Raw genomic sequence first — 13,995 nt, 5'->3', positions numbered from 1 at the left:
GGTAGCAGGAGTGACAGTCTGACTTGGAATGTAGATGACTCAGGACAAACCAATTCCAATAATGGAAATTAATCAAGGTATACGTGCCATGCTTTTCCAGTCATGTTCTTGGCATGAACTAGTGAGGGGCACGAGGCAGTTAGAATAATGAAAAGAGAACTAAAAATCAGGCAGTTCTGGGTTTTGAACCCAGATCTAACTCTGAGTTTTCACATTTATTTAAAAACACACACACACACACACAAAAACTAGCAATTGTTACATGAGTTGTAGGAGCCATTCTACTTCTCTAATATCATATAAGAAGGCATACATTATGGGATGTTCCTCTCTGAAGTTCTGAGGCATAGAGGAAAGTCAGCTCTGAAAGAATTCAGGTTTTGTGAAAGTGGTAGCTTTGATAGTTTCTTCATGACATCTGTTCACTAGAGAGGGCTGTTGAGAGGTTAGAGTTGTGCATGGATGACTGACATGGGAACTGGGGACCTATATCTTCGGTTAGCTCCACAAAGTGGCATTGTGTCAGGAAGATGTTCTGCTGGGCAGGTGGCACCTGTGGGTCACGCTGGGAGTGCCACTGTTTGTGGAAAGAAGAGATCACATTCTGGAATGCTGCCTGGAAGCGGCGAGACAGTAGGTTATAGATAATGGGGTTGACAGCTGAGCTCAGGTAGAATAAGACACCTGGAATGCAGGAGATTTAAAAAGATGTGCTGAGAAGAACCTGAGTGACAGGCATGAAGGGAGAAGCATACATATTTACAAAGGCCTAAAATCCCTGTGATTGCCTCTTTTGGAAGTGATAATACATATAAGCCTCTAATTGAGAATACAAAATACTCTTAATAGATCTTCCACCTGTGCACTAAGCAATCAGACACAAAGATTAAAGAGTCTTGGAGTAATTTAGGCTGGCATGGGATCTCTCTGAGATGTTCAGCAACTTTCTTTGATCCCTACTTGTTTAATTAAAGAACATGTTTCCATAACACGAATGAAAGATGCTTAAATATCAGAGGGAAGAGAAATGTTTGTATCTCATTGGAATTTTACTTAAATCTATAATTTGGAATTGCAAGTAGTGGAAGAAGGTAAATCAGCCAAGGCTTAGTCCCTGCTGAGACTCCTTAAAATGCTAAGATATGGCTTCAAAGAAATATTCCTTAGTGTGCTGTTCCTACCTACCCTTTTCCCTTGATGGTTCCTCTACCTTTTGAAGATTTGTATTTTACCATTTATTTCCTCTACCAATTACCCTTCATGTTGTCATTTTCCTGTTTGGAATACACTCTTCCTTTATTGCTTTTTAAAATTTTATTTCTCTAAAGCCCAGAATGAGCTCAAGTTTGGGAATCAGAGGACCTAGTTTCTGATCTTGGCCCTCACATATCCTGTGGCCTTAGACAAACTCTGGCACTTCAGTTTCTTTCTCTGTAAAATGGGAATTCAATTTCCAGCTCAACTCACCTCTCTGGATTATTGTGAGGGTAAAGTTAAGATACCATCCACAAAGAGGCTGAGAATGGCTAAGAATGTAAAACAAGTGATGGGTACTATTGCCAACGGGTTCCTTGTTGTCCTTATTTATGTGGTTCAGGACATTCAGAGTGCTATATGCCTTGTTTACAGAATAAACATGGAAGAATATTAAAGGAGAACATTTCCATGTATTAATACTATTAGTTCATTCAGAAAATAAATATTGATTTAAATCTTATGTGCCACGAACTTCAAGGCACATTGGGAGATAGTGAATTTAGACTTTGTTCTCCAAGATCTTGGAATGGTACTACAGAGACAAGATTTATGGCTAAATTAAATAATTAACAATACAACAATACCAAGCAGTTATCTGTTAAGAACAAAAGTGAGATAACAAATCATGCTATAGCAATTCACATAATAGCAGAAACACAAGGACTGTGGTGGTCATAAAAGATTTAGTGGGGGGTGATTGAACCCTAGCCAGACCTCAAAATGGGTAAGAGATCTTTAAGGAAGATAGGAGAGGGTGATGCAGGTTCAGGGCATAGCACGCACAAATATTCAGAGGCAGGAATGGCCACATGGTGCAGGAATAACGTGCAGAACTCTCTAATTACCAGTTTGATAAGTAGATGGTCTATGAATAAAAATAGTAAAAGTTGGAGGATTAAAAGGCAAGTTGGGGGCATTTTCTGTAGGGTTTAAGAGATTTAGACATAATCTAGTGTGCTAATATAAAAAAGGGGGAGATGGTATCTAAACAGGATCATGTCATTATTAAAGCTATAACTTGAAAATCTTAAGATAATTGCCCTGATGCATCCAGAGATACGTAGTTAACTAGTCAAGTCTCATTTGACCTTGTAGTGCTTTCTCATTTATTTAAATGTTTCTTTTTTCTGCAGATTAACCAAAAGGATAAACTGAGAGGTATACATATTTTTGAGCTTTGGCTGCAAATGGTTGAACAGGAAAGTGCTAATGTCCAAGAATAAGCTATACATTAGGCCTGCTGAGTACAAAAAAGAGGGTGACAGAAAATAGATAATATACATGATATTCAGTATAGATGTCATTGTTTCTGCTTTGTGCACATCTGGAGCTTAATTTATAAAATCTGACTTTATCTTTCCTTTCCAGTGATATCTTTGATAATCTAATGAGACCACAGAATCAGCCAGTGACCAGGAGAGGTGGGAGGACAGAAGAGGTCTGAGCCTAAGGCTAACACTGAGTTAGCTGTCCCTGACTGAGAAAGAAGAAACTGGGTGGCCATTCTCTGCTCCATTTTAGTAGAAAGAACACTGAACTTGAAGTTAGGTGACTTGGGTGTATTATTTGTTAGCTAAGTGCCTTAGGGCAAATCATTTCTTCTTGTGGAAGTGTTTTACTTTTGACTATACGATGTTAATCATAATACCCACCTAATGACCTTTTGATGATTATAGAAAGATATACAGCAGTTACAGCTTAAAGAGCTCCTTAATGTCTATTACTGCATTTGCTTCTTCCCATCAGTCCATGGTTTGTCTACAGGAGGCATTATTGCCATTTTACAGTTGAGGAAACTTTGGTGTGAAGGCAGCCATGTTCTGCAGATCACTCAGAATAGCAATGGTGAAATTGGGGTACAAATCCAGGTCAACTGACTTACTGACCTTTCCACCATGCTTTCCACAATATACTATAGTATCCTCAAGAAGCAGAGTCACAGCAGTCTAAAAGGAGAACTTGGTGACCTATGAATACCTTTTGGTTTTCCTTCATGAGGATATAATACTTACCAAAGGCAATATGAGATTTCAGGAACATGGATGTTTACCAAATAAGAACCAACTTAATTGCATGGCCATTTGGAGGATAATCAAAGGAATCACTCGACCATTTTCCTTCTGTAATCATCACAGTTGGAGTTGAGGTTTTCCATAAAGTAGCCTTGAAAATAGTGATCTGGTATATATGTATTTGGACCAGTACCAAACATAATCAATCTTTTGAATAAAAGAAAAATCGAATGTCTTCATTATAGCATGGCAGATCCCTGTGATAAATTGGAGTACTTAGGCATTTAAGCAAGATGAAGAAGTTGCTGTTACCTGAATACTAGTCATGCACCAAATTCAGCTAAGGTTTTACCTGACACCACATGGACGAGGTTGAACACAGCAGCCAGGGATTCAGTCCACTCCTCCACAAAGCTGAAGAAGAGTCGGTCAATGTGGAATGGGGCCCAACAGATAGCAAACACTAAGACCAAGATAACTGAAAATGGATGATAAATGGGAGAGCAGAAGGCAATCTGTGCAAGGATAGGTATACAATGCTCACTCTGAGTCAATCATTTCTTCTAGCAGTTTTTCCCTTCAACTTTGTTAAACTGTAACAGTTACAGAGGCAAACTAGATCCCAAAGAGCCTCAGTACAAAACATTTAAAACACAAGAATGAATTGTATAAGATCTAGGATCAGTTTTCCATAAGATTATACAAGATTTCTTGTATAATGTAAAACTTTTTAGAACATTTAAAATAGTACTTAATTTATTTCAAAGTCCTGAAAACATCTTATTGTAAAAGATAAATAATAAACTGTTAAATGTATTTATAAATTCATCTTGTTATTATAGGAATAATTAGAAATTTTTCTGAATTCAATAATTTAAAATTCTGTAATGGGTAGGCAAGGAGAAAGAAGAGATCAAACAACCACAAGCATAATAGTACTTTACAAGTATCTTTTGATTGGAAGGGATGTGTCTGTCATATTATAAATTGCTACACCACAGAATTCCTTCCAATCTTTTATTTTCACCTACCAAAACAGAGACTAGTGTTACTGTAGTTTCTCTTTGGGGCATTTAAGTACCACAAATTTAAAAACACACACACACAAGCTTTTTCTTTTTCCTTTTAAAGTTGTAAATACTTTCCTTTGCTAGACATGATGCTTGGGATTTGCCTAAAGATAATCTTTTGGGGCTGGGGGAAAGATAAGGGTATACATGAAACAAGATTAGCTATGAGGTGATACTTTCTGAAACTGGGTGATGGGTACGTGGGTATTCACTTTACAGTTTTCTGTACTTGTGTACAGATATGAAGTTTTCATAGTAAATAGTATTATACATACATTTCCTGTTGGCATTAAACACATTCAGAGTAAGCTGTTTGCCTGTGTGGTATGGTTTCAAAGATATCTGTAGGTTTCTACTGAATTTGCTAACCCAAGAAAAGTCCCTAATCTGTTCACTACTGCCTACAATTCCCTTTAATTAAAACTTTAATTCCTGACAGGCACGGTGGCTCAGGCCTATAATCCCAGCACTTTGGGTGGCCAAGGGGTGGATCACCTGAGGTCAGGAGTTCAAGAACAGCCTGGCCAACATGGTGAAACCCTGTTTCTACTAAAAATACAGAAATCAGCCAGGTGTGATTGCACACGCCTGTAATCCCAGCTACTCCAGAGGCTGAGGCAGGAGAATTGCTTGAACCTGGGAGGCAGAGGTTACAGTGAGCTGAGATGCCACTGTACTCCAGCCTGGACAATAGGGAAAGACTCCATCTCAAAAACAACAACAACAACAACAACAAACAACTTTAATTCCTGTTAAAGTTGAACCCCATACCAAGGCAAATACTTTATAGCATATTCTGTTATTGTGACTTTAATATGAGTGAGCTTCATGTTTTTTTTTTTTTTTTTTTTTTTTTTTGTGAGAGTAGATTATGACCAAGGAGAAAAGGGTAGGGATAATGAAGAAACTATGTTTCTTAATAGAGAAAGTCAAGTGCCAGGAGGGGCTAAAATATTTCCAAGAAATAACTCTTACAATAGAGAAGACCCACTTCAGGGACTTCACAGTTCATTTTTTGTTCAGAAATGCTGTATAGTTACAGTGAATGTTTCATATGCAGATTAGCCTGGATGATTCATTGCCTCTAAACTTTAGATTTTGATTTGAAAAATATATTATAAATCTCCTTTCCCTCATCAGTAACTCTCATACAGTAGTACTGCATCATATATTTTTATAGCATTCTTTTGGGAGACTGTGGCTCAGTAAGTGAATTTTTAAAAAGATCTTATTTATTCAAAAGTATACTGTTTGAAACAAAGTTATACAATGTCATATGTGAAATGGCTACTTGGAGAAGCTTGCCAGATGTTCTTAATCTGGAACTAAAAGATCCCATGGAGTCTATGAGTATCAGGGTTTGGTTCATGACCTCCTGAAATGGATTGTAAAATTTTTTGTGTATGCATATTTGTTCATTTTTTTTTTTTTTTTGGAATGGAGAGTCTACAGCTTTCATCATATTTTAGAAGAAATCCATAATACAAATAGGTTAAAATCTTGTTCATTTCACAGAGGGGGAAAGTGAGGCTCAAAGGCTGAGAAAGTGAATGTAATTTACAAAACACCACACAGATTGTATGTCAGTGGATAAAAGTGAGCGTGTTGTTTTGAGGGTTCAAAACCGAAAATGAAACAAAACAGACAGGTCCTAGAAGCTTGAAGAAGCAAAGGAAGACAGATCACCTAGCATTGATATAGACCATTAAGGAGGTGTCTTCATTATATATATATCTCCCCTTTGCTCCTTGATCTTAATCTATTCTCATAAATACTGTTTCAGGGTAAATTGGAACCTACCCCCAGCAGCATTTAGTTAGTACCAAATGTAACTCCTTTGCTCTTGTGAACAAAACAAAACAAAAAACAAAATGGGGCACTTACACAGCATCTTGTTGACTGATTTTCTGCAGGGTCTTTGAATATTTGCATTCCCTTCATCTGCCTCAAGTGATTTGTCTTTCTTTAGCTAAAAGGGAAGTAAGTTGGGAGAGATGGTAAGAAAGAGAAATATTTTTCCCTCCTGTTAAAATCTGAGAAATATAACTCAAACACTCATTTTGAACACAGAAGAACTGGGACCTAGAGAAATGTAAGAATATGTCAAACGTTTAACAGTACGTTGAAGGTGGAATTGGATTCAGGTCATCTACTCAACTGGATAAATGATTGTGGCCAAGTAGTAGCGCAATCATGTTTCATATACAGTTATGTGGAGCGTTGGCTGTGTAGCATGTTAATAGGTGTTCCATGAAAAATGTAAAATTCTGAAGTTCAAGAAAAGTTAGACTGGCTTCTCAATCTATTCATTCACTCATTCATAATTATTCGACATCTCTTAAAGTGAAATCCCTCTGCTATGTGCTGGATAAGTAGTAGAAAATGAAAACAGGAATTCTTCTCGCCTCCAATATTTACTGTGGATCTTCTCAGAAACTTCAATATGCTGATGGGCATTATGAATTTTCAAGGGGAACAGTGTATCAACTTTCCACTTAGCCCCCCGTCTACCTTCCACACTCACATCGCCTACTCACATCTTAGCCAAAAGGAAGATAGTGTTTCTTTGACTAAACAATATTTTCCCCAACCGTTTTCAGTGGATTACCTTGTACCATTTTGACAAACACAAACTGGGAAATGTTGTTTTAATATTACAGTAATATTAATTACTGAAAAGAGTGTATGTGTTTCTGAGTTAAGATGTTTAAAATGTATTCATCCTTGTTGGAAGATATGGAGATCCTTGATGTAACATTTGAAACTTATAGCTATCAACACTACTTGTAGGCACAGTCTTCTTTGCTCAGTTCAAGTCCTGCCTGTTCCCAAAAGATTTTGATGGCCACTTTAGCCCACTGTCGTCTTCTTCCTTTGAACTCCCACAGCACTGAAGATCTACATCATTCATCCAGTTGTGGAAGTTTTTCTCTTTATTCTACACATTTTTTAATTTGTGGGGATGTTGGCCAAATAAAGGAAGCTTTAAGGACTCATCTTAAAATACCATCAAATATCCAGAAGTTAGTATATTACATAGTGAATATATATTTGCCCATTGGTTCTCTAGCATTTGCTTCTCTCTTCTCTTACTAATAGTACCCTAATTTTTCCTTAGGGAATGTACTCCTTCCCCATTCTTAATCTTTAATTTGGATAGAGGTGTCACTCAACTTCAGCTCCAAGTATACTCCCTAAACAATTTAACCAATCAGCTTGTCCTATCCTCCAGTCACAATGATTGAATAATGGGGACCAATGAGATTTCAGATATTTGCTTATACTTCTGAAGATACAAGTTTTTATTTATTTTTTATTGGGACTGCCAGAGGGAGTCCTTCTCTGCATATGAGGTCTGGAATTACAAAAGTTATTTTTTTTCTTCCACAAAGAAAAAGTGCTTGGAACCACCAAAAGATGACTGTGTGCAGTTTGAGGTTGAAACCAACACCACGGACAAAAAAAGCAAAGAAACAGAAATAAAGCTAGGTTTATAATGAGAGTCTGTGTTTTATTTAATTAATCTTCACCAAGAGCTAGCTCTGCTTCTGAATTTCATGTCTATGCTCCCTTTGGGATTTACCCAGGGTTGGAGTCTCTCATTGGCAATGTAAAAAGTCCAGGCTAATTGATTGAAGCCATCAGGTGGAACGAAAATTTAACTTATTTTATACAGTCATGGCAGTAGATTAGAATCAATCTGTTTAGTTACAGGTAGATAGATTCTAATTCAAGGTAAGAAATAAATATTGATTATGTGCAATAATGGAACAAACTGCTATAAGAAGCAATAATCTTCCTGGGTTGGATAGCATTTTGAAGGAATATTTCAGAAAAGGTATTTGAAATTAAATAGACTTGGAAGAGTGGGTTATTAAAAGTTGCCTCTAAACTTCAGCAAATCCATATCCGGTCTTCCTAACAAACATATATGCTCCTTGCAGTTAGGTAGCACTCAGGACCACATAGGATCTCAAGAATCCTCTTGGATAATGTATAAACCTGGCCATTTGTCTCTTGACTATATCGGAGTGTTCTACATGTATCTGTGTCTTCATAAAGTAAAGGATTAAAGACTCTGTGATCTTAGGACTAGAGAGGAAAAATATGCAGGTGAAAAGTATTATTAATGCAATAGTAAAACAAAGTCATACAGGTAGAGTGCTTATCTCAGTGCCTGGCACATGATACTCAGCAAGTTGTATATTACTGCTATTACGGTGATTCTGATTATTATCCAGAGCATACTAAACAGACATCAGAAAAACTGATTTTTTAAAAATAGAGTTGTTTGTTTATATATGTGAGGTTACTTTTATGGAGTACTGAGTCCCTTTTAGAAATTCTTTTCTTATTGTAACCACTCGCTCACAGGGAGTGCCTGTACAGATACAAAGAAGGCAGATATACGGAGAAGAAAAACACATTCAAGGTTAGAGCAATGCATCAAACTTCAAACTTTACTAACTCATCTTAGATTAAATCTATTAAAGGTTCTAATTATTTCATGCCATTTAAAAAGATTGTGGTTTTTACAAGATGAAGTTATTCTATTATTTTATTTCAGTCCATAATTAACAACAATAAAAAATATTGAGATATATTAGTCACTTCCTGCTTTGTGTTTAACAATTCTCAATGGTAATTTCTCCACCCCAAGGAACAATTTTTAAAAAATCAAACATCAAACAAATAGTTCACACAATGTTTTTATGAACAGGCTTCCTGTAGCAGCATAGTTTACACTAAAAAGAAAATCATGTGCTGATGAATTGTTGCTTATCTTGCAGCTTCCTTAGTTTATAGTGACACAACTAGCCAACCAGAGGAAGAGTGAAAAATTGATTACTTACGTATAGTATACATTGTTCCAACAGAATCTGGAGTGGTTGGCAGAATAGAATGCAATCAAAACAGTTAGTCTAGACAATATTAAATGCTGCTTTATCATTGAATAATTTCACTTCCCTATAGATGTTTAGTAAAGTAGATACTCAACCATTCATTATCCTTCCCCACCCCAAAACTTTTATTTTACAACTCAGGTTACAAAAGGAGGGGTGAAAAATTGTGATTACTATTACAAATATTGTGATTATTAAAAGTTGTGATTACTATTACTAAATAGTGTGATTACTAAAAATCGTGATTACTTTCTTTAGCTACATAAGAGCAAAGTGAAAGGGAGGTTCGTGAGGTTATTATTCAGGTTGATACATTATGCTGATCTGTTGTTTATACTGCTTGAAATCACTCCACCAGATGTTCATTTATATAGTTTGTGGGACTTAGTTTCAGAATACAAATATTATAATATAGGTTTTGTGTAAATATCTCTATATTCTTAACACAATCTATTTATTAAAAAAAAAATCATTGCAACCCTGTGTTGGCATGGTTGAATTCTGCTGCAATTCATACATCCATCCTCATTAACTCAATCATGAATGCAGCATGCAGGAGATGTAAGAACTAAATCAGACTGTCACCAGAACTTCCTCCCAAATGTGGAGGAACTTGCCCTAGAATTGTCTATTTTCTACCTCTATAATGTTCAAACCCTGGAGAGCAGCTCAGTGGTAGCTCTGTACTGGAATGATGCAGCGTGACTGAATGCTGAGCTATGAGCACAGATACGGGTTTCCTCCTTCTTCCCTGGTCCTGTGATTTCATTAGTCTTAGACTTGCTGCCTTCTGAAAGCAGTGGGTCCCAGAGTCAATCACACCTTCAAACTTTCCAACAGAGTCAATTACTTAACAATCATTAGGATTGCTTATGTCTCTTTGAGATAATATTTCCAAGTCTTTGTTTTAAAGGTAGAGAAGCTAAAGCCCAACAATGAAGGAAGTAATTTAGCCTCATTTATTCACTGAGCTTACAGTCTAGTTGGGAAGAAAAAAATTAATTGAGGAATCCATAAGTATGGATTGTAAATTGTAATGAAGGAAAATCACTGAGAGCCGTGAGCACCTACAACAGGAAACAGGAATGCTCAGGAAATCTGGGAGAGCTTTCCTGAGGAAGTGTGATTGAAGTATGACATAAAGAATAAATGAGGGTTAGAAAGGCAAAAGGGTAGTGGTGGCAGACAGTAGGAACACTTCAGGCTACAGGTATATTGTACATAAAGGTCCTCAGGTCAGTGACAGAGAATAGGGTCTACTTTTCCTGAGTTTCAGTATAGAGATTTTTAAATTCTTCTAGGAGTGACTTTGTAAGCAGTTAGTTTCTTTCCTGGTGTCCTCTGGTACCTGGATAACAGCTCATCCTTCCTGAAAACAGGCTATCAAAAGTTGCATTACATACCCAAAGCAAACCAGGGTGGTTTTTAAACTTCTGTTTGAGCTATCACTTAGCTCATGATACAAGGTAGCCATGGACTTTTGATAATAAAACACAATGAAACTGATTGTAACAGATTGGAAGAGGAAATGTGCATTTCCTACTCAAAGTTAAGTATTTTTCCCAAATTGACCCAAAATAGGTGATTCTTTGGCATTGGATGAGATAATACTAAGTTCTGGGAGGGGGGGGTATTTCTCATAGGACTTTCTTTGGAGTTGTATAGAAGTCTTTTCGCTTCAGTGAGATTTGTAGGACATTCTTAAGACATGGTTGTGAGCTAGTGCGGGGTGGTACATGTCTCTGGGAATATAGGTGCTAGCCCTCCAGGAGGGGACTGGCACAGCTCTCTGCCTAAGTAGATTTACTCTTGTGCCCAGCTGTCTGTGACACTTAGAATTTGTTCTTCCTACTTAGACCTTGCTATTCATCTTAGGGACAATAGGTATTCAAAAGGACTACCATTGGTCACTTGCTTCTGACAATCAGCTTCTCAGAGATGGACTGAAATAGGAGTATATTCGTTGTCACGTAACATATGATGTCAGAGACATCTCAAAGCAAATAATGTGAGTGTGATGTCTGCTTGTCCTCTCATTTAAAACTCACATTGCTTCAGCTCACAGGTTGTTTCTTGTTTTTTGTTTTTTCTTTTTTAAAAGGAATCATAGACTGTTAGAACTAGAGGGTACATAGATATGATCTGATGTAACCTTTTCATTTTATAAATGGGAAAACTAATTCCAGGAGAATTATGTGGCTTGCCTAAAGGCATTTTATGTATCTGCTGTAGATCTGGGAGTCTAAATGGTCTCATAACTGTTTACTACACAAGCTATAATACCTCCCTTAAGTGGATGTAAAATTGTCATTGTCAAGAACTTTTCTCTTCATGAATTTGGGTGCAGAATATACCAGAGAGGAATTACATAGACTCATTCCTACCCTTATTAAAAATAGTTTCTCTCAGTTAATTTATTACACTCCCTTCTGAAAAAGAAATCAGTTTATCACCATAAACATAGGAAAAGAACCTCTAGTTATGTATGTTGCAAAATAAGTGATATCTTTTTCTTAATTTCAGATAGCTCTTACTCACATTTTTTTACTCTATCTCATGCACTGTTTACTTCATTATCTCTCAATCTACACCTGCTCAAAAGAAGCTCAAGTTATCTCAGTCGTGTCATTAATATATATGACTATATATAATATATAACTATGTATAAATAAATAAATATATAGTTTTATTTTGTTTTGCTCCAACCTCATTTTAATGAAAGGGTCAGAGCAACCACAGGAACGGTCTGATTTTAAAACTGAATACCTATCTGGGACTATAAAATAGTCAGGGATAGTTGATAGTTTGTGTTATACTCAGACCAACTCGGTGTAGAGGAAAATCTCAATGCAGGCAGTGGCCGGGGGCTGGAAAGTGACAACAGGATGCGGAGGAGTCTCTCAAGCTGTGGCCACCTCACCCCAGATCGCCTGATGTGCTTTTTTACAATGAGTCTCCACCTCAGACCTACTGAATCCCATTTTCCTGGGGGTGAGGTATCCATATTGCTACCCAAAGTAAGTTTTCTGGATGTTTCTTAGGAACATTTAGATATGAGAACCCATATCTCATTTAGATATGAGAAGACGAGCTAAAGGAAATGATAAATAGTGGTGGTTACCATTCATCTCATTTGAGGCAATTTCTTTAATGTCTTGATTTCCCATCTGAGCTCATTCTATTTTCCCTCTGTTCCCTTCCATTTCTGAATTTCCCCAATTCTAAGTTTTTCTCTGAACTTTGAGCCTGTGAAAACAGAAGGGATGCTGCCTTAAGCCAGCCAGCCTAGATACTCACTCTGAGTGCCATGAGGTAGTAGAGGACACTGATGACAGTCATGGGGAGGAAGTAGAATAGGAAGGAGGTGACCTGGATGATGAAATTGTAGATCCACATGGGCTTGATGACCGTACAGGTGGCCGAACCTGGGACCAGGGACCCATTGGGGAAGTAGTGGAACTTGATGCCGTGGATGCTGGTGTTGGGCAGGGAGAAGAGCACGGAGAAGCCCCAGACGACGCCGAGGATCCTGAGAGCCCGACGCCGGGTGCTCTCCAACTTGGCGCGGAACGGGTGTAGGATGGCCACGTAGCGCTCCACGCTGATGGCGGTGATGCTGAGGATGGAGGCGAAGCACACGGTCTCAAAGAGGGCCGTCTTGAAGTAGCATCCCACAGGCCCGAACAAGAAGGGGTAGCTGCGCCACATCTCATAGACCTCCAGGGGCATTCCAAGGAGCAGGACCAGGAGGTCAGAGACCGCCAGGCTGAAGAGGTAGTAGTTGGTGGGCGTCTTCATAGCCTGGTGCTGCAGAATCACCAGGCACACCAGGACATTGCCAATGACCCCCACCACAAAAATTGGCACATACACCACAGACACGGGGAGGAAGAAATGGCTGCGCCGAGGTCCGCAGAGGAAGGCCAGATACTCCTCGGTGCTGTTCAGGTGTTTCTGGAATGGATCTTCCAGTTTCTGCTGGTAGATCCAGGAAGCATTCTGAAGTTTTTCCATCCCTGATATTAAAATCCAAGGCCTGAGCCTCCCCTGGTACGAGGCTCTGTTTCAAGCTGAGCCAGGGAAAAAAAAAAAAAAAAAAAAGAGAGAGAGAGAAAGCAGTCAGGAAAATCACAGGTTTACTGAGGAAGCCTGAGAGAGATGAGTGTTTCAGCCTCAAAGTTAGGCTGCCTGGACCGCCGATCCCTTTTGAAGAGTCCCAGAGAGACAAGCCCCTCCCCTCCACAGGCTGAGGGCCAATGAGAGTGTGTCAGGCTGCACCGGAAGAGAGGAGTGCTGGCTTTGTGTCAGGGAACAGGGGAGGAGGCGGAGACCTCTCTCTGAGTGGGAAGGAGCTGGGAAGGCAGAGCTGACACAGAAGAAACCACTCTGACTTCATGGATGGGCATTTTGAGCAATGCATGTTGCAAAGTTGTGAGAATCTGGGCGGACATAGAAATCAAAGTTGCAGGGTCGTGGGCAAAAGAATACCAGTCTCCACCAATCCTTGTCAGCCGTACAGCAGGATGAACATAGGAAATCAATAGATTTCTCAAGTTATCTTGTTCCACTGGAAATTCAGCGTTCTCTGGGGATTAATGTGATAACATGATTAACGAGAGTTTTTGGGTTTGACTGCATCCAAAACCAAAGCCTGAAAGGGCACGTGCACAGTGCCTAGCTCTGACTGCTACCTGACACTTCAGTCTCTTAGGAGAGCTTTGCTATAAGCAAAAGGCAAACAGACTTCAGAAT

At 38.4% G+C, this 13,995-nt stretch overlaps 1 protein-coding gene across 1 annotated transcript; it reads right to left on the bottom strand.

Annotated features, from left to right (window-relative positions):
- Positions 1-373: 373 nt before the first annotated feature.
- NMUR2 (neuromedin U receptor 2) lies at positions 374-13,272 on the bottom strand. Its single transcript, XM_008015070.3, is given in 4 exon segments — positions 374-684; positions 3,622-3,747; positions 6,224-6,308; positions 12,541-13,272. Coding segments are annotated over 4 exon segments (1,239 nt in total). The 5' UTR covers positions 13,258-13,272.
- Between the last annotated feature and the right edge of the window lie 723 nt (positions 13,273-13,995).

Source organism: Chlorocebus sabaeus, chromosome 23, assembly GCF_047675955.1.
Source record: "Chlorocebus sabaeus isolate Y175 chromosome 23, mChlSab1.0.hap1, whole genome shotgun sequence".
Taxonomy (NCBI): Eukaryota; Metazoa; Chordata; class Mammalia; order Primates; family Cercopithecidae; genus Chlorocebus; species Chlorocebus sabaeus.
Note: the sequence above shows the minus strand (reverse complement) of the source record. Positions and strands in the feature narration are given on the sequence as shown.